The 23,630-nt window shown below is 36.8% G+C and overlaps 1 protein-coding gene across 2 annotated transcripts in view; it reads left to right on the top strand.

Annotated features, from left to right (window-relative positions):
* Positions 1-23,630, top strand: part of LOC139726728 (DENN domain-containing protein 1B-like) — an 89,791-nt gene that overhangs the window by 50,157 nt on the left and 16,004 nt on the right. The window contains exons 13-20 of one of the 2 annotated variants that reach the window (XM_071637722.1): positions 642-729; positions 1,659-1,765; positions 6,115-6,147; positions 10,228-10,269; positions 12,555-12,611; positions 13,363-13,500; positions 17,049-17,071; positions 19,952-20,144. In XM_071637722.1, coding sequence (XP_071493823.1) covers positions 642-729; positions 1,659-1,765; positions 6,115-6,147; positions 10,228-10,269; positions 12,555-12,611; positions 13,363-13,500; positions 17,049-17,071; positions 19,952-20,144 — 681 coding nt within the window. The remainder of the gene's footprint in view (positions 1-641; positions 730-1,658; positions 1,766-6,114; positions 6,148-10,227; positions 10,270-12,554; positions 12,612-13,362; positions 13,501-17,048; positions 17,072-19,951; positions 20,145-23,630) is intronic. The other variant, XM_071637723.1, reaches the window with a different exon arrangement.

Raw genomic sequence — 23,630 nt, 5'->3', positions numbered from 1 at the left:
TAGTGCAAACAAGCAACATCACTCCAGCATTAATATCATGATTACACAGCTGAGTGTGCTCTTGTAGATACCCACAGCAATAACAATTGACAATCCAGTAGCCTTAGAAGACTTTCTATTATATCGTTTGCTAGATTCTGCAAAATGTGTCACTATCTTTTGCTGTTGTTTGTGTTGCTGTTGTCTTGCCATTTAAAGTGAGTTCCTGTGATACTGAAAATCTCTCAAATCTGATCATTTGATGCATGATCATTTCCACAGTATCATGACTTTTGCTTTTAAAAATGAAACAGAAACATGATAATGCATTTTAAATGTGTAGACCTATTGTGGTGTTTCGAGAAACTTTTTTTTTTTTTCCTCTTTGTCATCACCATTGTCTTCCTGTTTGTGTGAAAGGTGATTGGAATTTTAGATGGAGATAGAATTTTCAGAGAAATAATCCCTTGAGGGTTTTGATAGTGAAATCAAATTCTTTTGAAATGGTTTAAATAATAACATTAATTTTACTGACAAGTCTGATGCGGAATTTTCTCTTTCGATTGTAACTGAACTGTTTAATGATTATAAGTAATATTCCCTAGATATATGCCAATGATATGCTTCACTAATCTTTTCGTTTCCCCCTCTTTGACTTGCAGTTTGTAGAGAGCCGCGTGGCGGCGTTAAATCTGGAGACATCAATGGAGGACCTGTTTGAGGAGGAGTTGGACAGCAGAAGTTCTTCGGGTAAAAATCATGCATATCTCTCGAGTGCTATTCCTTACACCAATTGTAACAATTATCTCACATTTGACAGATGAATATATGGCTTCTCTCTCCAGAGGAATGCAAATTTGGACAGTGTCTGGTGATATGTCATCAATGATGCTAATATATCATACTTCATATTCATACAGAATTTGCAGGTGGCAACCAAACGCACCTGTTGTATACATTTGTACATTGCAATCTTTCTTGGACAGTCTCAATCAACAGTCTGTACAGAATCAACACACATAACACCCTTACCGGTACTACTTGTAGTTGAAAAAATTTTCAGCACTGGATGCTGTAGAGAACTGCTCCCGAATTATTTTATCAGATGACGGGGTATGATTCTATCAACGAGTTGGCCATTTTTTCATATGTAAGAATTGAATTTGACAAGCAAATACACACGTTTTGGTAGTTCATAGAGAAATCTGCCTTCTCCCCTGGCGCGGCAATCATATTTCTGAAACAAACTCACACTGATAATGCTAAATTAAAACAGGAAAATATCCCTTCCAGGAACCACTCAACCAGATTCTTTTGAGAAACAGCCCTCAATAGGGATGTTCTCTCACAAGTCTGAGTAGCCCCTCCATGTTTGTTTCAGGCAGGTCATTATTCAGATCTCACAACCATTCTGAATTTGGAGAAAAGAATTTGAATTATGACCATTCTCAGCTCTCGTTTCCGTACGAGTTTCTATTTCTTATCCCTTTTTTTTTTGGGGGGGGGGGATAATTTTAGTATTCACACTCTGATGGGACCTGCTCTTTTATTCCTACTTTTGAGCCAAACCATCCTTAATTTTTGGTCAGAAAGGTTTAGGGTGTCTGATTACTGTTTGTCTTCTCCTTGTGTGTGTGTGTGTGTGTGTGTGTGTGTCTGTCTGTCTGTCTGTCTGTCAGGCTCCAAGTTGCAGGACAACTTCAAGCGGAGGCTGAACCAGGCCAAGCTAAAGAGCACAAACTTGTACGGACGGGTCAAGGAGAACGTCAGGGATGCCAAGGACAAGGTAAGGTTGCTGTGGAGACCAATTCTCCGAACTGTCTGCCATTCTTGCTCAGCTTGATGAAAAGAAGTTTTCCCAGAATGCTACTGTAAGGCTAAACACTACCTGATATGCTGCAAAATCCAAAACTCATACAGAGCTGTTGACAAGTATTTTTTTTTTTGATTTATCATTAGTATTTGTTTTTTTAAACGACTTCTGGTATGTTATATTTTCTCACTAAAATTTGGAAAACATGTTTCCTGGATGAAAAACAAGCTGTATTCTGAAAATTGTATTCTGAAATTTGACTGAGCATTCTAAATACATGTATGTGCAATTTTTCCATTTTCAGTTATACCAAATTATAATTTTTTTTTTTTGTTCAAATTATCTTTTTGGGGGTTGTTTTTTTCTTCATCTGCTGAGGTTAGCAATACTGATCACATCAAGAAATATCAAGAACTGAAGACGCTGTTTTTTCTGTCTTATTATGAATGTTCTATTTGTTTAGTTTAAGTTTGTGTGAATTGGAAGGATGTCAAAGTCGGTAATGGAAAATAAGCGTCTTCCATCCTGTCAGTCGCAGACCAGACTTTGCTATGCTCCATTTTCAAAATAAACATAGAGACAGTTGACAGGTGTATGAAGTCAAAATGAAATACCAGTCTGCATTTTACCTTGTTTGTCATGATGATATAGATAAAATAAAACAAAGATAATCCCAGATATATGAGAATTATTTCTAGAGTTATTTTGTCAAAATATTGTTTGTACTTATTGCTTCAGACTGAAATTAAACATTATATATTGACAATGAAGTCATGTTCCGTTGTGTCCACCAGAGGCTTTTAAGCTGACTTGATGTTCTTGAATCTTTGCAGTTTCAAAACTCGACTCTGTGATTTTAATATCCCAATACTACCCTCCCCGCTTAGAGGTTTTGATACGTCAAATCATGTGAATGTTATGTCTGTCAAATATCTTATTATGTTATATAGCTCACCTCTTTTATCATGCTGTTGTTATACCCTAATCTCATCATACTAATTGTAACCCACAATGTTGTATTATATTCCATTCTGTAATATTGACATTGATTTCACTGGTTACTGATGTGGGATTTATTTTAGTTGATTCATAATAATGGTAATAGTAATAATAATGCATATGATTTATATGACACCAATTCCACTCTGTCGTGTGCTAAAGGTGCATACCGTCGCTGGGGTGACAAGACCTTGTATCTGCAATTTTGGTGAAAATGACTTTTTGGATTAGTAGTCAAATAATGTGTTAAGTGATGTCCTGTCCAAATCCCAACTGTCTTACTCCAAAAATGAAGCCACCACAGCATGTCAAAGGAAAGGCTATCCCATTCGCTATAGTGCTTTGGCCGCCATGCTTTTTGGCTCTCCTGAACATTTGACATTTTGTAGATACGAGGTCTTGTCGCCTCAGCGACAATATAGTGTTTACATGTTACCTCTTTTTCATGACACTGTATATATGAGGCACTCTTCTATCTATTTGTCGAGAAGTCTCAATATCAATGATGGCAGTAATGAATTAAGATTTTTTTTTTTCTGTTTTAGCACACCTGATGGTAAAACATATTTGGAAGAGTTTTCCCCTGCTATTAATTAATGGTGAACACTACTTAAGATTAAATGTCTTTTTTCCCCCCACCCATTATCGTCTTGATGATACCTTTATGACACTTGTTATATAATATGGTAAAAAGTGTAAACAAAAAGTAAATGAGAAATGAGGATCAAGCAAGTTGTGTTATGATTCTGGCCACACACACAAAAAACACCAAATAAAAAAATAAATAAAAATACTGAACAGGAAGTGGAGATGTTGCACATGTACAGTGAATTAGCATTGAATGCATACGGGGAAAGTAGCTGATTATAAAGCTGCTATGAGTAAAATGGTAGTAGTAATTATTCGAAAAAGAGCTCATGGTGAAACAATTGTTGATACGTTGTTCATTGACAGTAGCAGGCCTCTTGGGATGTCTGTTCAAGAATAATGAGAGTAGTGATAGCGTGTTATGTTTTGTGCAGATTAGAAAGTATTTCAAATCATGAAAAGCGTATTATTTTATTTCCAAGGCATCCATCACCAGAAAAAGTGTCAAACACATTTAGCAACCATGAATCAACCCATCTTTCTCTGAATTTACCACTTAGCTACTCTGTATTGGTATGCACAGCAACTTCTGGCATAGAAATCTTTATAGTCAAAAAATATTTACACATCTTATCGTAGATACCGTAGAGCGTGTACTATATGAATCACATATTACCATGACAAATATATTGCACATTTTAAGTTGATCATAAACCATCGATGGCTTTGTGAAAAAGAGGAGATGCACACAATTGCTGTGTAAGCTCGATCTTGTGTCAAGATTTCCTCAGACATTTTTGTTGTCCTATGTTTTTCATCTTTATGCTAGCACCAAATATTTTTTTTTACAAAAATATATGTTTAGACTGGCTCTTCTCTTATTGATTCGAATAATATGTATACTATCATCTGTAAGAAAAAAAAAGTGCATTGCCCATACGTAGTTCATCATCTGAAAGTCTGTGTTTCCTTGCCATAATGGCAAAACAAAATTGTATGTATCATATGTGTTACGATGATGATTGACAGAATTTGTCATAGAATACTCATTAAGAATACAAGGCAGAATGGAATTTAACGTCATTGTCATGGAGATGACAACACCGTGCTTTTGATTATGTCCGGAATATTCACGAGTGTGTGTGGTTTTCTTCGCAACAACCACAACGATTCAGGTTCGACGCACTGACAACAAGAATAAGGCAAGACAAGAGCTTCATTTAGCTGCCAATTGAAAAAGAAAAAACAAAAACCCACATTCTTGCAGTTGCTGTTAGAGTCATTTAGAGTACACCAGAAATCATAGCTTCATAGCTTTTAAAGATCAGCTTCTTTTCTCAACAATCTCCCTTTTTCCATCTTTGCTTTTAATATGGGATGTAGTGTTTCATCTTTTATTTAAGTAAAAAAAAGGAGGGGGATGGGGCAACTTCAGTTCATTCTATTGAATGTTAAGATTTTGTGTTGTGCATTATCAGGTTTTGCAGTTATACGGGTACAAATGTAAATGCAATTCCTGTCCATCTCAAATCTCAAATACCGCACTGGTCTCGGAGACTTGATTTGAGGAGATATTTACTGAATTTTTGCAGTTTTGGATAGGCTTTTGTTTTGGGTATTATATTTGTTTGCTTAATTATTTTGTTGTCTTTATAGTGTTTCTAGTATGTGCTTGTAAGTTAGACGTCATGAACAAGATCTAAGCTTCTTCTTTTTTTTATAGTAAATTTTATGTTGTTGGTGGATTGGGGGTAGTATCTTTCTGTAAAAGAATGAATTGAACTTTATATTATATTTCTTTCATTTTTTTTTGAGGGGGTTCATTTAGATACAGACTATGGTGCATAGAATACACTTGGGAAAGTACAGTATTTTCATTCAATCTTTTTTTTAGTATTGTGTTTAATAAGTTTACGGTGAGGGTATTTGGTATAGTCTGTTATTAGATCTTAGCAAGTACACTCAGTCTCTGTTGAAAAGCTGGAAGAATCCTGGTGCAACCTTAAATTCTTGCACATTTAGGCCACTGCAGAGCCTGCCAGGCCATTTTCATTTGAGGTTTTATAATAGAAAAATGCAAAGAACTGAGGGAATGGTCTTTAAAAGCTGACTATCTTGTTGCACAATGGAAGAAGTAAAAAGTGGAAAATGGATTTTTACTTCAACCTTCCCTTCACTTTCCCCTTTCTTGCACCGCAACGAGAGTCGTTATTCAGGAGAAGGAATATAGGGTTCGTTTCTTTTAATAGCTTTCTGGTGTAATATTCCCAAGTCTGCATGATCTCCATCACCAGCCAACATTCACGCCTGCGCTAACGTCATTGGTCATTTTAATGGTTATTTTGCATTAACTGAATCATTCTCGTCATATGAAGTGAAGCATTTAGATCCTGGTATGTTAAGTTACACTGCGTCCTTGCCTGAGCTATGTCTATCATTACCTTCTCTCATCATGCTCCTTCATGGTATGCTATTATACACATACTAACATTTGCCATACACATGCATTAGAAAACCATTTTCTCTACTGATTTTGCTGTAGTGCAAATCACAAAAGTACCACATGGATTTATGGGTTGCACATTGCAAATGGGTGTTAGATGAAGCGGTATGGTACATACCGCTAGTCATGCCGAGTTAGTATTTCTCCCCAGTGTGTGTGTATATAACTGCAAGACAGTTTTGATTATTTGTCACTGTATGTTCATTCCTCTCCAATGTTTTCCCTGTTCTAGGTCATACAGGCTCAAGGGAATCTGAAGGTCCCTGTAAGTTGGAGTATCATATTATATAGATACCCTCTTTACAAACAAAACAAAAACATAAATAAAACATGAAAAAAAAAAATCATAGAGCATAGCTAGAGAATAGAAATTAAATGCCTTCATTATCACCCATTTAACCCGTTGAGGACGGTTTGATTGGGCTACAACACGCATTCCCCATAGACGCTTGCACGAGTATACCCGGGACTCGTCCTCAACGGGTTAAAGGTCACAATGAGGGCATGAACTGTAGCTGGACTCCCAGTAACTATGGCAACAATGCAATGTATTCATTGTCATAGAATATGTAGCATGATGCTGTGATTTAAATGAAAAAAAAAATCATTTTATGGGCAAAAAGAAATCCTTGTCTGTTTTCTGTGTGTCTTCCTTGCTCTCTGCTGGCTATCATTTACATGTAGCCATATTCAACACATGTCAAGTGCAATACTATTTGGTTTGCTTCTTTGTTGTTGTTTTTTTAAAGGGGTATTTGGCTGGGACCTACATGGGATGAAGACTCAATTTATGATAACATCAATTAGTTCAGGTTTGGGGAGGGGAGGGGGATATGGTCTGTCTCGAGTCTAGGACATGATTAGATGGGTGCATATGAAGACAAGCCGGGGCCCTGTTTCGTAAAGCTGTTGGTAAAGTTACGAACAACTTGCGAGCGACTGGTGATCAGTTCTGATGTACTATACTTATAAGAATTTCTATAATTCAGTACAAGAACTGATCACCAGTGGCTCATAAGTTGTTTGTAACTTGACGAACAGCTTTATGAAACACCCCCCTGAACTATAGCAGCAAAACGGTCTTATTGAATGGAGAGTGGGGGTTATGCGTGAAGTTAATAACGATTCTTGTGTGCAAAGTATGGAGTCTGGCGAGAGAATTTGGAGCTCAGTTATTGGGTAGCACAAATGATATATGAAGTTTTTTAGCCGCAGAACACTTTCATTGTGCCTAGAGAGAGTGTCTGCCGTAGGTTAGGCCAGTGTTGTGCCAATGGTTGGCACACTATTAAAAAAAAGAAGAAAAACAAAGTTGAGAAAATGCTTCATTGCATGTTGCTGTGATGCTGTTTCTTATGGTTACCGGCAGGGCTGCTTTGTCACTGATGTGCATTTAATGCCATCAGTTTTGTAGATTTCAGCTTCTTTGCAATGACCGAAAGGTTAAGGGCGGTAGAGTAATTCAGTGTCACTGTAAAAATTTGCACTGCTTGTAGGCTACCCTTTATTTCTTTGGCAAGCAAGTGCATCTTGTAAAATTTTGTATACAATTTGGCAATGTACAGGCTGTAAATGTCACTTCTGCATGAAAACATTCCTTTCTCTGTTGACTATTAAATCAGTGTTGTGTTTTAAAAATACAAATTTTTATTATATGCTTTTTTTGAGAGAGAGAGAGAAATGCTCCCTGAGGTCCCATGAAATTGCACCGCACTTTTGTCATTTTCTTCTCTCTCTTTTTTAAGGTGGTATTTGCTATAAGTGCAGTGTGGGTCAAATATCAGTGTGAAAATACTACATGTAGGCTTGTGGAAAGGACTCACTAGGTTTTTCTTTGTAGACCTTTATTCATATCGAGTATTATTATGTATAGTTTTAGCTGTTTTCTGTAGTTTTAGTGCCAATGTGTTGAAAAAAAAGACATAAGTGATTTTTTGTTAATGCTGTAAGGGCTCTTAACCTTCCTTGCTAGGAAGGAAAGACTTCAAGACTAAAAGGCTTTGATTCTTCTTGTTCAAGGGCAGTGTTACCATTAATTGAATACTCTTTACTCAATTCTGCATCTGCTGTCACTGGACATTGCAATGATGCTATTTCTTTTGGAAGAAACCTTCTTGTGTCTACCCCTTACTCCTAAACCCAACCCAACCCCTTCTTCTCCCTTCTCACATGCAAATAAAAGCTTTGTTTAAATCACTTTGATAATATAATGGTAATAATAATCAGCCATGAATAATGATGAACCATGTGTATATTTCCAAAAGTGATCATAGTTGATTACTTGTACCATGCAAAAACAATAAATGAAATGAAGTGAAAATGAAATAATAGTGATGATAATAATGATAATAACAATAACAATAACAATAACAATAATAACAACAATATAATTACAATAATAATGATAATAATTCATAGTAATAATGATAACAATAATAATAACAATAATATTAGCAATTATAATTGTGATAGTAATAATTCACACTATTTACAAAGCGCTTATTACATTAAAATGTCTCTATTAAAGCACTGAGAAGATAGAGAAAAAAATTTGTTGCCAGAGGGCAATATGTAGCATATATGACCGTGCACCACAAAACAAACAAAAAGTCTTACCTCTTGATTTTACGTGAGGACTCAAAAAAGGTGAAATGGGTCAACCGAGTCAATCTTGAGTTTTTCGTATTTAATGGAAGAGCTATCTTTCTTCTACATTATCCTTTAGTTTGGGATGATAACATGAATGGGAAAGTGTGTTTTCAACAGTTTTTCTACAACCTTTTTGGGGGGAGAGTAGAATGATCAGGTATGTCCCAGAGGCCCCTTTTCATTTCTTGAAATCCTTTGCACCCTCTTCACTTTCAAGTCTAATGACTTTTGAAATGATAACGCTACTGCTTTGAAAGTTGTCATAATCATGGACATATGTGTTAATAGAACATGCTCAATTTTCGCTTAATCTAATAATCCCTTTATTGTTGTTGCTGCGGTGGTTTACATCCTGTTTTTTGTCCCATTCATCGCCCAGCTAGCACAGCTTGGTGAAGATTAAATGCTTGAAGAGACCCTGTACTTCAGAGCTTTTCTCAGTTCACACTTTTCCAGAGTGTGTGCTTTCTTTCCAATATTTAGATAGGTTAGGAGAGTCCATTTGAATTAAGTAATACATCATTTTAAAGCTTAAAGTCTGCTCTTTCAGAATGTGCTCTTAACTAAAAATCTATATCTGGCGACTTTTTGTTGGTTTAGTGACGCAGGGTCACATATTCTTACATACCTTATAACCCTGTTTACTCACATTCGGTAAATCGTTGGGATATATGAGATTTTATGCAAGGGTCATTACACGTTCAGAAGAGGCACTTCACCTCAGTAGACGTTTATCGTCTGCCTGTGCAGACTGATAAAGGATGCATTATTCCAGCCCAAACTACGTTTGCGATAATACCATACTATTGGATTGAATCCCGGCTTATTTATCAGCTTCAATCTCTGCCTGTCATTCAAAGGATTAAATTGTTTTTCTCAAGGTTTTTTAAAAATATAAAGCAAAAACTCAGGAAGGGAAACTGTTTAAAGGAAAGCTTGGAAGATTGATGCGTCAAAATGCCGAGGTAGTAGTATGTAGTGAGATAAAAAGATTAGTGTCTGTATTGAATTTATGAAGTCAAGATATTCATTGCTGCCAAATATGGGTACAATTGTAATGGAATGCATTGATATTAAATCCTTCCTTCATGCATTTTTGAAAAGTGTATTTGTGTATCTCAATTTTCAACTCATTAAACCTCTTTGTAATACTTGCATCCTGACTTGTAAGCTCTTTCTAGTGGGATTTTAGCTTTAAGGTTCTTAGTCTGAAATTTTGATTGGAGTAGTGACTGTACCATATTTCACCAGTGTTTATGAATGTGTGTTGTGTTTGTGTTTGTGTGTGTGTGTGTGTGTGTGTGTGTGTGTGTCTGTGTCTGTGTGTTTCAGTGTGTTTCTTGCCCTGTTTTATGCATGCTTTTTGCGCGGTTCATCAAAATTTCCAGTTAACCAGCTCGTTGCATCTAATCAAGCTTGTTAGTGTTGTTCTCATTGAAGCTGCATGTTTTGTCTAGATGCCGGGGTAACTACTTCCAATACCAATTCGCCAGAGTTATGTAACTCCACATCGCATATCTCATAAAACCAAAGCTAACCTTTCATGATGTGCGACTCTCCTCGCTGTTTTAGCCTTGTTGCAGTTTTCTTCATCGGGGATATCCCCCGCGCTTCTTGTTGCTTTTTGTGAAATTGTTTGTGGTCTGTCATTTCAGTCATTTCAATGATTGCATCGAATCATGGTCTTTCTGCACAGGTCAATGTGAATCCACAAGCGGTGAAAGATGCTTTCTATCAGGTAAAGAAACTCATGACATTGATACTGGCTCCATCATCATTCCAGACCCTTTATGTGCCATGTAAATACCTACATATTGAAAAAGGAATGCTGGACCAGTTTCAAGTTGGTCTGAAAAGAAAATGTAACATTTTACCAGCACAAGAGTGAAAATTTTATCAAAATCTGAATATTCAGATTAAAATTAAAGATGTTATGAAATTGATAAGTTTTGTTAATTCTTATAAGACAGTTCTTTAACAGTCACTATGAATATGGAAATGAGTGCGTTGATGATGTCATAGCCTCACAAAGCTTGAACATAAAGTCTTGAAATTTCCCTTTGTGTGTGTGTGTGTGTGTGTGTGTGTGTTTGTGCGTGTGTGTGTAAATAAAATTATGGCCCAGTCTCAAATCCTAGTACAGTCAAACCTGTCTTAACGACCACCTGTCTATAGCGGCCACCTGCTGTGTACGACCACTAAAAACAATTCCCTCCAGGAGAAAAAGCATGTATAAGAACCTGTCTATAGCGGCCACCTGTCAATACCGGCCACCTGTCAATACCGGCCACTTTTTTCTATCTCTCCCTTGGGTGGCTGCTATAGACAGGTTTGACTGTATATCTTACTGATCATTGGTTTTTAAGTTATTCAACCAGAAATAGCATTATGTTTCATGCTTTTGCAGTTAAAGAATATAATATATATATATATTTTTTTCTTTTTTTTTCTTTTTTTTACCCATTTACCTAATCAATGGAAAATTTTGAGAAGATGAAATCATCAGCTCACTCATTTCCATTCTACTATCCGTATTGACTATTGACTGTTCAAGATTTGTTTTGAGAAAAAACAGCAAAACTTCACAATTTCACGATTTCATGACTTCTTTAATTTTTATCCAATTTGGTAAAATTTTCACTACTGTGCTGATAAAATTATGCTTTTTCTTCCTTTTTTTAAAAGCCTTTTGCATTTTCCTTTCAGACTTATATTTAAGAGGTCAGGAATATCCTTTTTCAAACCAAGTCATACTGCTCTGGTGTTGTTCGTACTTATCCCAATCGTTTGTGTATTGTTTACACTGTGGGGAAGGTGTTGCACAAATAGATGAATCCATCCTCAAATGCATTCATCATCTGTTTTTTAACTGTGTCAAAGTAGCACTCTGAAGACTGGAATTGAAGCTGATTTATAAGTCACTTATGTTTTGCTTGGAAGCATATCAAATACTAGACAAGGGCCATTTTGGTATCAGTCCTGCAACCCCAAACAGCTGGCACATAAAGGGTTACAACAATTCTGCTTCCTGTGGTTAGTAGTTTGCAGAAGCTACATGTATATCACTGTAATTGTACTGTTGCATATGGAAATTTGTATGCCGTTTTACCCGTATGTGATCTTGTATCATGACCCCCCAAGTTTATGTATCAATTTTCTGGTACAAATTGTAGGCCTGAATTGAATTATGCGTATTTCTGATCAACAGTGTAGATTTCCACATTTTGGTATTTCCTGAAGGAGTAATTCATCTCACATATAAATTTGAAGTTTGAAAGCCTAAAACCAGAGTGAAAATTAGTGTACTGGTTTCTGCACAATCAATGAAGATGCATGTTTTTTTCATATAACATTTTTCTCTATTTTTCCCCCCAAAAAGACATTTCAAAGTGCATGTTAAAACCAACCAAGAATAACCATAAAAGAATCGGCCAAAAACCCAATTCCAACTGAACTTTAAAATATTTTGAAACTGGACATGAATGGAGTTTGTATGATGAGCATGATTTCATAGTCCTTTCAAAGCAGTTTGATCTGAATTTTTTGAAACCTTTTTTTTTTCATTTTTATTGGCAAGATAAAGAATCAGTCAGTGATCTGTAGCATACCTTTACCTTCAGAGCTGTTTTCTTTAAAAGTAACAAAGGAAGTTATGTAACTTTTCCAAATAGTTATTAGTATTTATTTCTTATGAGTTTTACCTTGTTTAAAGCTGAGAATCTCTTCTTTTGGAATCTGATCTGAACATAGAAATTCTGATCTCGTGACCTTTTTTGTTGGTTGCCACATGTACAGATAAGAGGCGCTGGCTGTCAGAGATTTTTAAAAAAAGAAGAAGTGCAATGTGTCAAAGGTCAGCTTGTAATAAGAGCAAACACAAGTTGACATTAACACTTCTAATTGTAGTGACAGCAATACTATGTACACCTTTATGTTAGCTGACATTGCCGATAATATGGCCTTGCCAGAGTCCCCTTTGCATGCACTAAATGGAAAATGGACTGAAACTTTTCCATTTTGCAGACGAAGCATTTTGCTGGGAAGAGGCTTAATACTGTGAGGGACAAGCTGAAACCAAAGGTCAGATTCCTCTCCAGTTTTTCGTGCTTCTTCTTCTCATTTTGTTTTTCAGCTTTTCTTTATATTTCTGAAGATGCAAGGAAAAGAATGTATGTTCATCACAATGTGTAAATGCTACCTGTTTGAATAATAATGTGCAGCAGGACTGAGAAGGTTTCTAACTCGTCAAGTTTGCAACCCTTACTATGTACTCTGAAATATGAATTCTGTTGAGTATACCAAAATAGTCCTTGTTTAACTAGAACAAAGTTTATTTCTGTTGTAGAGTTTTTGCAAGTGAAGGAATAAATGTCTTGCCACTACAATTACAAATTTCATAGTTTCTTGGCTACTGAGACAAGAACACAAGTGTTTCAGCAATTGAGAAGTAGTTTTTGTTTCTTTTTAAGAGAGATGTAATGAATCATATTTTTTTTTTTGCCACTGTCAGCTCCCTCCTGATTTTGATGCATGCTTTTGTTAGGATCAGCTGTATTATCATCATCAGTATGTATGCAAACTTGACTTTGAGGTTAGAAGATTCTGCTGAATGCATTCATGTTGTAATGTGATATGTGCTCTCACTACTGGAATAGAGAACCATGTGTTTTAGCTTTAAAAAAAAATAACTAAAGGAACATTCTCATGTTTTCACATAAAGGTGAAAGTAAGAATTCTCCTGATGTATGTAATTGTTAGGCTGAAGATAGGCAACAAATATGTCACAAATATGAGCTACTTGATGATCTTCTCCCCCCGCCCCCACCAACAGGAGTCGGAAGACATCCTCCCAACGAGAAAGGACTATCCGGAGATCTCTCTCCCCATCTCAGGGGCGCGGAGCACCCCTTCCTCACCCACCACCAGCCCCGTGCTCTCGCGGAAGAAGCCCACCTCGGCCTCAGCACAGGTAGCACACCCTCTTCCCCTACCCCTTCACCAAGTACCCCTCTATGGCCTGCAGGTTTAACCCCTTCAAATTCACCACCTCAGAATACTGCTGACAATTGTGTCCACATACATGTAGCTGCCATTGGCAGTGGCAGACTTAATGCAGTGACTATGGCAGTAGAAATTCCTCTATCATAGTAGAACTCCACACAACTTTTGTAGTCGAATTTGATAAATCAAAATGTTGTATACCTCTTTTGCAAACGACACAGAATTTTGCGTTAGATGGTGAGAGAATAATGTCTTCCAACATTGTGTATGAAATCATACGGTAATACACCTCAGAGTTTTGATAAAACAAATGAACAACTAACCCCAACACTTATCACTTGAGAATATGCTTCCCTTGTGTACCAGGAATAATGGTTGGATTTTTTTTTTTTTTTTTTTTTTTTTTTTTGGGGGGGGGGGGGGAATAAATTCACTGGGTATCTATAATATTGTTTCCTCCACCATAGTAAAGAAATTTCGAGTTTAATTATTCGAAGGAAAGGTCTGAATTACCTACCTCTGCGATATACCAGCTTATGAAAAGAATCTGATTTTCAGGTGTGCAAAAAGGGAGCCACAAACTTGAAAGCATGCTGACATTCCTAACCAGTATGTGATCATTGGCCAGAGTCCAGTCAGCTGCAGGTGACAAGTCACACACACACATACCAGCATTTTTTTATTGTTTCAGTAGAGTATTACACATCTTTCCTTGACAACTAGAAAGCAAAAAAAAAAAAAAAAAAGGTATGCAGTGAAAAGGAGAGAATGTTTTGCTGTACAATTGGGAGCATAATCACTGTGTCATAGTGATTTTCTGAGTTTGCCCAGCAAAAATTTCATAAATTTGCATAAATGTATTTCAGGCCGAACTAAGCCTGTGTAAACCGGGCTCCTGCTGATATGACCTTCTCTCATTTTTTTTTCTTTCCTTCTTTTCAAACCAGAAAGATTTACATTCAGGAAAGTTTTGCCCTTTTTTGGGAGAGAATGAAATACCTCAGACCTTCTGACTGATTATTCTTGTGCTGGTTGAGTCACTTCACATTTCAAAACTAAAAGTCAGTCTGTCTGTCATTGTAAACTTGAAAGGAAACCAAAACCCAAATATGAATATGGATTGAGTGAAAGTAGCTATATTAGCAGAACACATTTGTGAAGGTTTGAGGAAAATCAGAGAATCAATTGAAAAGTTATGAATATTTAAAGTTTCGGTGCCATCAGTGCTGGATAAAGAGACTACTATACTTCATGACGTCATTATGGACAACAATATAAAGAGAATATAAAGAAAATTTAACATATTTTCACTTTTCCAGCATAATGAAAGAGCTCTTGACTACCTCTTTCTGAAAGCTGGGGGAATAATATTACCCTTAGCATATATCAGTAATAAGTCAATAGAATGTGTACTTTTCATGAAAAATGAAATTTTGTGGAATTCTCCTTATATTTTCTTTATATTGTTGTCCACAATGATGTCATGAACTTTAGTAGTCTTCTTATCCAGCGATGACGGAGCAGAAACTTTAAAAGTTCATAACTTTTGAACGGATTGTCTGATTTTCCTCAAACTTTCACTGATATGTTCTGCTAATGTTGCTGCTTTCACTCAATTCACATTTCTCTTTGGGCTTTGGTTTCCTTTAACTCTTTCAGGGCCACGCTATCCTAAAATCTTATGAACACTGTATATTAAGACAAATGTGATATGCACTGAATGAGTTAACTGCCAAAACAGCAAAAATCATTCAGATTGAATTCATTCTCAAACAATTCTCATAGCAACCATCGAATATGTGCTTGTATCTGAAGAAGACAAAATCTGTTGTAATATTGATCTCCTTAATTCGTATTATACATGTATGTTTACCTGCTTTCTATCTCCTTTGTCCTGTTTTATTAAACTAAGCCTGCACACAGGGACTATGTGATTTATGTTTAAAATGTCTACACTCTTCAAGAGAGACATGAGTTGACATCACCTTAGGGAGGATTTTGATTTGCAACGCATTTAAATAAATTGAGGTATATTTATTAGAGAGTGCCATTTTTGAAGTAGCTCTGTCATCACCCGTCAGTAACGATGTTCATCTTTTTTTCTTCTTTTTTTCAATGGCGTTCAGCAGGGTGCTATTATTCTATGTCCCAGGAAAGAAGTGAAGTCATATAAAATGGGCTCTATTACAGTGTGTGCTGTTCTATTATAGCTGTCAGCACAAATTTGCTACGCTCTCAAGAAAATCTTAGTGTGACGTGCATCCTATTAAGTTAAAGTCATCAGAGTCGGTTGGCGTACGGAGAGCTATGAAGAGGCGATGATGGGGGGGGGGGGGTTGTATTTATGGTTTAATGGATAAAGTACTCATGCTTCATGTTGTCAGGGAAGTGACAAATTCTAAGTACTTCAATCTGTAATGGAATACTTGTCTTTCCCATCAAGCTGCCGAGAGCAATGCACAATTGTGCTTTTTCCTTTGCCTACTTTTTTGTTGTTGTGGTTGCCTTCTTTTTTGTTGTGATTGTCTTCTTTTTCTGTTGTGGTTGCCTTATTCTTTGTAAAATATGTCCCGTCAGTACAAAATCCTGCCTCTGCAACAGCTAAAAGTACAGAGCCTCAAACCTGAAAGGATATTTTTGCCTTTAGGTTGATGCTGTGCTCTGTTCACTTTCAGTTGTTGCATCATATATCATGAGATGGGGCTGGTAGTGATTATATGTCAAGGGCTGAGGTAAAAATCTTTAATATGCAGAGGTTGTCATTCAGTAGGCTAACTGTCTTTCTCAAGAGAAATGATGTGTAAATCATGTTGCTCTCTACATCCAAGTGACATAATGAAAATTGTTTTATCATGGCTGTTTGGATGTATACATGTGCAAAGACAAGTTTTGTGGTCAGGAAGACTGGATCTCAGCTACCAGATGTGCATGATGATGAGGCCATTTGCACGAGCATGATGTCAAGCCATTAGATAATCAAACCTTAACTATCTTCCCTGATAAGATGTAAATTGATAAGTCATTTATGAGAGTCTATTTTTGAAATGTAATTCTCTCTTCCCAAATGCTTGAATCAACACAAGTAGATATCTATTTCTTGAATTCCATTTTGTCCCAGTCAGTTACATGACAAAGTATGAAGAAGATTTGTCCAGAGACGCTTACTCATGATAAAAACAAAATCTTAATCTCCAGCACAAAAGCTTTGTGCAAACAGAGAAGTCAGCATAATGGAAAGCTTGTATAGATACAAGGCATTCTGTGCAATAAGGATAAGAGTTCCATAGCTGTGCAATCACTATAGTGGATCAGGATTCCTAATACTATTCTCTTCAAGAGAGACATGGCTGACGGTCCAAGGGAAATTAGAAATGTCTATGCCATGGAATTATTTTTTTCCTCTTTTTTTCCTCTTTTTTTTTTTTTTTTTTTTTTTTTTTTAGTTTTGACCCTTTCCTTCTTCTGCTCTTGTATCAGAGTGCGTTTAGACCGAGGACTTTTATGCTTCCTTCACAGCTCAAAGACAGAGATGCGGACAAGTGAGTATGAGATGGGAAACGTGTGAATGCACCCTGGTACCCAGCTGCCGAGCAGTTTAACTATTTTCTATATTACTGTATACGCCGAGTATTTCGTGAGGTTTTTAATTTCGCGAATTTCACGAGAGAGGTGCCATTTGCAAATTTAAAGACACGCAAAAATATTGACTCTGATCCCGATATGGATGTGACGTGCACGCATACATTTCTCCATTCAGTACTGTACTCCACGATCGCGAACTTAACCACTCGCGAAATGGCCGGGAAGTCCCGATTCGCAAAACTTTAAACTCGCTGAATATATGGCGTATACAGTATCATAGCCATTGCTACTTTAGCCTTTGCTCATTCTGTGGATGAGATGTAAACCTGTCCCTTTTTTTCTTCTCATCCCCTCTCTATTTTCATTTCTTTTAAAGGGATATATATGAATGTTTTCATTTTGGTTTTCTCTCTCTTCCTCTCTTTCGCTCTCTTCCTCTCTTTCGCTCTCTCTTTGGTCTTGTTCGAGAGGACCATTTACTCTGCAAATATAATTCTTGTCTCATTAGTTTGTTAGTAACCGTTTACAAGTCCTCAAATTATGTTACCCGCTTTTGTTCAGTTGGCTATGGTAGCTGTTAGCAGCAAATACATCAGCAAGAAAGAAAAAAAATATTGGAACGTGTCAGTCTTCACATTTTGTTGCATTGGCCCCATAGAAAGTAGAACCATAGCAAGAAACATTAACATTGTCACACAATTGGCAAGAGTTTATCATATGGATATTCTTATTGGATTACTCACCAATTTCACTTCTGAGGTATTTTTAGTTGTGGTATTAGATACCAAAATGAAGACTTTTACCATCTTTCACTTCTACTATATGGCCACCATCAATTTCAGGATACACTGCAGTTCATATCAGAATGTATGTGTGTCCACTCAATAGAATTCACTGCAGAGGACCATAACACCATAAAACTATGCCACAATATGTTCGAACGGCCCACAAGTTGACTATTCAACATTTCACATGCCACCATAGATAGCGCACGTAGTCCATACTACAATCACAATAATTGTAGCAGGCACTCTTTCTGCAATTGGAGACACATTTGTCTCCTTTCCTCCTTTTGTTTCTAGCACTTTTGAGTAAGTTTTGTTTTAAAGTGTATGAGATGAAACTAACAGATTCTTCTAGTTTGTGAGAACACCAGCTGAATTGACTTTCATAAAGAAATGTTTTTTTCTTTGCAGTGTTTCACTAATCCCCTTGAGTTTGCACACCTAACAGTGACTGGTAGCAACATTTATCTTTCAAATTTATGTATTTTATGTATCTTTAAACAAAATTTGAGATGAATACTCTGGTGAAATGAAAGTATAGTATAAAAAGAAAGTGAAATCATTCAAGAAAAGTTTGCCAACTTTTTCAGCGCCTAGATATTTATTACTCTGCATCAGAGGTTACCTCAGATATTTCTATTATACTCTCTGTATTCATGTGAGCATTTGGGAATTTGGTTTTAGTTATGAAGAGTCATTTTGCACATTTATTGCATTTGCAACCAGCATGCATTACCCTGGTGCTTGTTTTACAATCTGTTTGATCATGTTCTTACCTAGAGTGGAGGGTTTTCATTCTTTTTTTCTTGATGTACTTGCCAACTTATGATTGAGTAAACAAAACAGAAAAAGAAAAAAACAATTTCATTTTCTGGCACTTGATTAAAATTGATTGCGCCGCATGTTGTGTTGGTTTTAGTGCTAGTATTATCATTCTCTGCTGTTTATTTTTAAAGGCATTGGCAACCAAAGTAATATTTGTGGTATCCTTACTTTGCATAAAGACAATTTGCAGAAATTAATTTGATGATATGATTAAACAAAAATTCTGTAAAAAAACTGTAAAGTGTCTTCAAAACTAACAATGCAAATCCGACCCCCTGCATCTTTGCATGTCAAATATTTCTTGTACAAATGATTTGCGATTTTTTTTCCTCCAATCAAAATTCAAAGTACTGCTCTTCACATGTATTTGTGCTGCTCTTTGATGATTTTTTTAAAACTTTCTTTTGATTTTGAGCCAAATTCTAATGCTGCATTGAATATTCATACATTACCAAATTGTGCCCCCTCTCTATGGCCTAATAGTAAAAGGACAAAGCTAAGCAACTTTGTGGTTTAAACATAGTACACTTTATATCTCCAGAAGAGAGAGAGAGGAGGCAAACAAACAAACAAACAAACAAACAAACAAACAAACAAACAAACAAACAACAAACAGACAAGATTGGCAAGCTATTGCTACTTTATATTTCAAATAGTTTGCCAGGAAAATATCTCATCTGTCTGCATTTTGTAGAATAAAAATGAGTTTTTCAATATGTTCATCAGAAACGAAAAAAACAAAACAATTGCCACCTTCTAGAGAAATACTTCCTGTGACTGACACATCCCGACTTGTCACACACACATATACCACCAGCCAGACCCATCACACACACACATATACCACCAGCCAGCACCAACACAGCCTCCCTACACCCCGTAACCCACCACACATTCCCGAAATCACCTCACCCGTACCCCTAACCTTCCACTAGCGCACACACATACACATACTACCAACACACAACACATTGAAACACATAACACATAAAACACACATACACACACACACACACACACACACATGCACACACACACACACACACACACACACACACACAACATGCAACACATAACACATAACACACATGACATACACACAAACACACACACACACACCCAGTCCCCATGGGCTGGTCTGTGATATGTTGAAAGCTATCAGTACTCGGCCATCAGGACCTCCTGACAGTACACCAAATATCAAGGGGATGTTCTCTGCTTTGGTAGGCGGGGCACGCGGCATTACAACACGCTGGACATTGACCAGACGGAGGAGCTAACCCTGGAGGAGGCCCTGAGGGACGACGCCCTCCTCCCAGCCCGCTACAGCAGCATGGACCTCATGCCTGCCGTCCAGCCCATCCTTCAGAAGCTGGACCGAGCCTCGCCGGCTTTCGAGGACACCGATACCGCTAGCCAGGTGAGTGTATCCCTATTACCCATCTTCGCAGTAGGCGTGGCCTCCTGCGCAGTAAAACTTTAATAGTTCAGGAGGTGCATCGCCACTCTGTTTTCAAGTTGACTCTTATAGAGTGATATCCAGCATACACAGACTTGTAGAAGTTTCATGAAGGTGGGATATTAAATCAGGTATTTGTGGAATGTTAGAGTGTTTAAATCATTTCTCAGAAGAGTGATGTTGGGTGCAGCTTTGGTCCCTCTTCTCTCAAGGTAGTGATTTCCAATTTATTAAAGCATCAGGGTGATATTTTGTGAAGGATACATATTTTTGAATTAATTTAATTTGAGGATATGAAGTCTTTAAACACTTGCAGGTGAATGGGAACCTTGTTGGCAATGATATCTCCCCTTCATCTCATGAGCATGATCAATATCATTGTTCTGTGAAAGCATGTTGCAATAACATACTGCACTATTTGATATAATATATACCGTATCTGATTTTTTTCATGAAACTTCTATCATTTGTGCGATGTCATTCTTTTTATTAAGGTTGACTTGAAGATGGACTAGAATTGCTCTCCCTTCTCATCTTCTTTTTTTTAAAATGAGAATTTGACTGAATTTAGTGAGAGCAGTAAAGTGAAAGCAGAATGGGTGCACATAAATTGGTTAATCTAGCAGCTATGAAAAATAAAGATACGAAATTGGTTACACTCTCTCTGTAAATTCTCAGAAGACCAACCAAAACCACAATTATATTTTCATATCTCACCGGGACAGGTGTAATTCAATTCCTTTTCACCAACTTTGGACACATTCCAAGTTTTCGTTGATAGCAAATTGAGTGAGGAGTACTGAGGCAAGAGACGCCACAGTCGGATCATCCATTAACCTTTATGCAATCATTTTTTTCATGATTGTCTAACTTTGCGTGCTACACCATACTTTGCTGCTTTAACTTCATTACTTTTAGTACAACCAACTATTCCTTGGAAGTAAATTCTGCTGTAAAGCACCTTGTAAATTTCTTGACATGTAATTCATGTGCTTGTGTGTGTGCGTGATTGAGACTACATGCTCCGGTTGGTACATGAGTATGAAGCAAACTAGATCCATTACTTTTGTCCAGAACATTCGACTTTAAAGGGACTGTACAGTACTGGTTGAGGTAGGTATTCATGTTTTGAACATTCCTAAGTGAGATAATGAAAAGCCTCTTATGAAATATGACAGAGCATGTAATTTTAAGAAGGATTCAATGTTTATTTGATGAAAATTGGTTTTCAAATGGCTTAGATATCCAAAAAAGAGTTGATGATAAAAGGCGACATGCCACAACTTTATTAGGATCTCTTTGTTTCACCTTGTTTTTGGATATCTCAGCCATTTCAAAACCGATTTTCATCAAATAAACTTTTGATACCCCTTAGAACTGCATGCTCTTTGAAATCTCATACGTTTTGTAGAGTGGTTTCTGAATATCTCACAAAATGATAAAAGCTAAATCTTCACCTCGACCAGAACTGTACACACCCTTTAACCGACCAGAAACAAATACTTGTAGTAAAACAAATGGTGGAACTCGTTGTAAGTCAGTGTGTGTGTGTGAGGTTGCTTTCAAAACTAGTAAATGCCTTCATACCTGCAGAAGTTGAAAGGTACACGCCAGCCAGCCATCGACATAGACAAGTACATAAACTATTGGTGGACGGTCTCAGCTGCTGGAAAAGTTCAGTCGGCGGTCAATTACTAAGAAACACCTGTTAAATTGGTCTAGAAGATGTTCTCACACATGAATACTCTTAACAAGGGATGTGTAAGCCTGTGAACATTGTACTTGAAATGAAAAGTGCACAAGGAGGGTTCACAGTCTGGTGTAAAGTGCCTGACCTCTGAATCGATGGTCAGGTGGGAGAACAAACCTATGCAGTGGACGGGTCCTCATTTGAAGGCCTTTGCAAGTGGGTGTGGGTGCGAGTTAGTGCATGTGTAAAGGTATGGACATTGCATTTTGCTTTTTGCTGAAACAGTGCAAAGGATTGATGAATGGATCATGATAAGTGTGATTATCAATTTCATGTGTAAGAGACCTCCCCCCTTCCACCTGAAATGAATTTTGACCCCCCATTGTTGGTATCAGGGGGACAGGTTGCCCCTTATTGCACAGGAGAAGGTGAGAGGTGTGCAGCCTGCCGTACCAGCAAGGACATATCTCACTTTGAAGGTTAGTCTCTCGCACTGGATGTTGTGATGAACTCCAAGGGGAATAATACCTCTCCAACAGATGACGTGGTTAGATGCAGTGTCCTTAATAATCGTCTCATCTCACCCTGTAACACACCGTAGCGAGATATGTTGTCTCACTACCACATACAGCAGCATTGAGTGGTTGAAGTCAGTACCATCTCACAGTGGTCACTCTCTAAAGATAACTAACATCACGAGTGATATCATTAACACAGTAGAAATAGTCACACTTAAAAAACAAAACAAAAACAAAACACATTCATACAAGGGATAGCATTTCACGGGGTTAGTTTGGAGCAGTAGTCCACAGTCAACGGGAACATGGTTGGTCATGTTAAAGGTCTATATGTAAATCTCTGAATCTACTCAGGAACCAGTTAATAGCATGTTGTGCCCATTGAAGTGTCTCTATCCAGATGAATGTTGTAGCTTTGATCTTGCTACAAAGTACACAGCTGTTCCTTCTTTCCATTTTGTCATAAATTTGGTGCACAGGAGAAATTTGTTATCAACCCACCCCAACCCATCTCAGAAAAAAGATATGAATACAATAGATGAATAAAAGTGAAATGAATTGAAGTTTAAAAAAAACCCCAAATTTTAGATTCTTTGTTGGTTGTAGGTATGAGCAACCCTAACATTGCACTCTCTTGATATCCAGAGTTTATACATTGTAATTATAAACTTATTATCCTTGTTGCGTTAACACTAACAGACAGCATATCATGTTACTGATTTTTTTTTTCTTTAAGTGCCTGTTTCATTGGAGCGTACAAGTATGGCTTTTTACAGTGAGAATCATGAATGCCCTTGGAATAACACATGGACAATAGGATTAGGTTGTATTTTTCTGCTCAAACCTACAAAATAAAGTCTCCCAGTTTTTACTTTTTGGTTTAACTGAAAAGCAATTTCTTGTTTAAATTTACGTAAGTTAAGAGAGGAACAGGAAAAAGAGTAACAAGAACAAAATTGCAAAAGGTTTTATTACCATCTTTATTGATTAAATATAAGATATGAAATTTAACTACAAAGAATTTGGGAGTTTTACTCATTTTTAAATGACAATAAAGTTAGTCATAATTACAAATGCAAATTGAATGAGAGGATTATTATCATCAAAGTCTTGTATTGACCGGCACACAATCTTTAGTAAGTTTCTTTTTTTTTATTAAAAAGAGTAACTAGTTTTTAGTCCATCACATCACATGATTGTAGGGTTGTTATAAGTGGGCGACAATACTTTGAATGTTGA

Source organism: Diadema antillarum, unplaced genomic scaffold, assembly GCF_040938485.1.
Source record: "Diadema antillarum isolate AM-2024a unplaced genomic scaffold, OU_Dant_1.0 seq00000097_RagTag, whole genome shotgun sequence".
Taxonomy (NCBI): Eukaryota; Metazoa; Echinodermata; class Echinoidea; order Diadematoida; family Diadematidae; genus Diadema; species Diadema antillarum.
This window is presented reverse-complemented; position numbering and strand designations above follow the sequence as displayed.